A 3,145-nucleotide genomic window follows, 5' to 3' on the forward strand; every position below is an offset into this window, starting at 1 on the left:
GTCCGGGGGCACCGGCAACGATCTCGCTCGAAAAACCTCATGTGTCACCCGCACAAAAGCCGGCCCAGGGGCACCGGCAACAATCTCGCTTGAAAGATTTCATGTGTCGCCTGCACATGAGCCAGTCCAGGGGCACTGGCATCGATCCCGCTCAAAAGATTTCATGTGTCGCCCGCACATGAGCCAGTCCAGGGGCTCTGGCACGATCCCGCTCGAAAGATTTCATGTGTCGCCCGCACATGAGCCAGTCCAGGGGCACTGGCAACGATCCCGCTCGAAAAATTTCATGTGTCTCCCGGACATGAGCCAGTCCAGGGGCACTGGCAAACAATCCCACTCGAAACATTTCATGTGTCACCCGCACATGAGCCAGTCCAGGGGCACTGGCAACGATCCCACTCGAAACGTGTGTGTATATGTGTTTGTCCTACCACCACCATCTGACAACTGATGTTGGCTTATTTACCTCCCCATAACTTACCAGTTCAGCAAAAGAGACAGACAAAAAACTACCAGACTTCAAAAATAAGTACTGGGGACAATTTGTTTGACTAAACTCTTCAGGACAGTGCTCCAGCATGGCCACAGTCCAGTGACTGAAGCAAGTAAATGATAAACGATAATGCATTTTCCAAAACAGAATAAATGTCTAAAATCAGTTTCATAATTTTTATGGAAACAATAATTAGTTTTGAGAAAAATACAAATATTAGTTAAAAAAACAAATTATGTAATCTGTAAAAGAGAATTAAGTCTTAAGAAGAGAATTAATTTTTAAGTTTTATTCTGTTGTGTCTGGGAAGAGTCATTCTCTTTTAGTGCCTTATTATTTAACACACTCACTGGAAAAGTTTCCACTCGTTTATTCATTTATTTTTCCTAAAATTTTCGTTGCATCTTACAACCTTTTCAATAGTTGTTACTTTACTCATTATATCACTCATATAACATCTTGATTCAGATTAATCTTTTGGTATATATTTGTAGGTATCTGTTGAAGGAAATATTGGCTGTGGGAAGACTACATTGCTGAATTATTTCGACCAGTTTGATAATGTTGAGGTAAGTAAAACTAGTAACAGGGTTCACTGAAGATTGTTTTTGTTATAGATTTATCTACAAGATATTCTTTTCTACTCTAGGCACAAGGCCCGAAATTTTTGGGGAGAAGGCAGTTGATTAGATTGACCGCAGTATGCAACTGGTACTTAATTTATTGACCCCAAAAGGATGAAAGGAAAAGTTGACCTCGGCGGAATTTGAACTCAGAATGTAAAGACAGATGAAATACTGCTAAGCCTGGCATACTAACGTTTCTTGTTTCTTTATTGCCCACAAGGGGCTAAACATAGAGGAGACAAACAAGGACAGACAAAGGGATTAAGTCGATCACATCAACCCCAGTGTGTAACTGGTACTTAATTTATCGACCCTGAAAGGATGAAAGGCAAAGTCGACCTCGGCGGAATTTGAACTCAGAACTTAACGGCAGACGAAATACCGATAAGCATTTCGCCCGGCGTGCTAACGATTCTGCCAGCTCACCACCTTTTTATCTACAAGATATTGAAGTAGCAAAAATATCTATAAAAAAACTGTACTGCATAAATATTTTACCCAATCATAAAGTTTTCCTCATGAAAGTTGAGGCTATGATGTGTTTACCTTGTTGGAATGTTCTATTCTTACATGTAAATTAGCAGAAAATATCAATATATTAAAGTATAATAATGATAATGAACTTATTGTATACAGAGTTCAGGTGTTCTACAACTCATCAGAAAAAATAGCCAAAAGTGCATGAACAGTATGTAGAATAAAGCACAGGAAGTGACTAGTGAATGAGTCATTAAAAAAAAGAGGTAAGGTTGACATCAGGTGTATTGTTGGTGAATTTCAGGAAGCATGGATGTTTTGAAGGATGCAGTGTCTTGGCAGCCAACAACTAATGCAGGCAGTTCATTCCATGCTTATGCAATTCTGAAGAGGAAAATATATTTCTGAAAATTATGGGGGTTGTGTTGTGTTTTGATTTTGTAAGCATGTCCATGAGTGTTAGACATATCAAATTCAAAAGGGTGTCCAAGGTTGTTGTTGGAAAGGTGGTGGATAGTTTTGCTGGTGTCTACCAAGTCAGTTGCCAGACGTCAGAGCTTTAATGTACTAAAATATAAATAATATAAATAAACCAGTCACATCACCTTGTATGTGAATCATAGCAGTGTTTATCTATAATTAAAAGGCAATATCTAATTTTTGACAGGTGCAAGCATGGTTGTAGGCACTAGCATGGTTCTAACCTCAGGCATAGGTTTCACACACATACATATATAGAATTTATAATTTATTTATTATATAAATTAATTTTGTTTTGTAGACAATGCAGGAACCAATAGAGCAATGGATAAATGTTGATGGTCATAATTCTTTGGTGAGTTTGTTCTTCTTATAAATTTCATTTATACAACTTTGAATGTAAAACAATTGTGGAGGTATGTGGCTTAGTCTTTAGGGTGTTGTACTTCTCATCATCATCATCATCATCATACATCCGTTTTCCAGTTTTCCATGCTGGCATGGGTTGGGCAGTTTGACAGGAGCTGGCAAGCCAGAGGGCTGCACCAGGTACCAGTCTTCTGTTGTGGCATGGTTCCTATGGCTGGATGCCCTTCCTAATGCCAATGACTTTACAGAGTGTATTGGGTGCTTTTTACGTGGCAGCAACACAGATGCTTTTTTACATGACACCAGCACTGGAGTAAGATTGCGGTTTTTGGTTTCTGGACCAGGCGATTCTTTTGTTTTCTTGAACAAATCACTTCATTTCACATTGTTCCAATCCATTCAGCTGGTAAAAATGAGCAATCTCATGATAGACCAGTGTTCTATCCGATCAGGGAATATATCATCATCATCATCATCATCGTTTAACGTCCGCTTTCCATGCTAGCATGGGTTGGACGATTTGACTGAGGACTGGTGAAACCGGATGGCAACACCAGGCTCCAGTCTGATTTGGCAGAGTTTCTACAGCTGGATGCCCTTCCTAACGCCAACCACTCAGAGAGTGTAGTGGGTGCTTTTACGTGTCACCCGCACGAAAACGGCCACGCTCGAAATGGTGTCTTTTATGTGCCACCCGCAC

The 3,145-nt window shown here is 40.0% G+C and overlaps 1 protein-coding gene across 4 annotated transcripts in view; it reads left to right on the plus strand.

The window, feature by feature from the left end:
- The window catches only part of LOC106875809 (thymidine kinase 2, mitochondrial), a 23,247-nt gene that overhangs the window by 7,384 nt on the left and 12,718 nt on the right, over window positions 1-3,145 (plus strand). For all 4 annotated transcript variants that reach the window (XM_014924085.2, XM_014924087.2, XM_052968198.1 and 1 more), the window contains exons 3-4: window positions 988-1,062; window positions 2,378-2,431. In XM_014924085.2, coding sequence (XP_014779571.1) covers window positions 988-1,062; window positions 2,378-2,431 — 129 coding nt within the window. The remainder of the gene's footprint in view (window positions 1-987; window positions 1,063-2,377; window positions 2,432-3,145) is intronic.

This window comes from Octopus bimaculoides, chromosome 5 (genome assembly GCF_001194135.2).
Source record: "Octopus bimaculoides isolate UCB-OBI-ISO-001 chromosome 5, ASM119413v2, whole genome shotgun sequence".
Taxonomy (NCBI): Eukaryota; Metazoa; Mollusca; class Cephalopoda; order Octopoda; family Octopodidae; genus Octopus; species Octopus bimaculoides.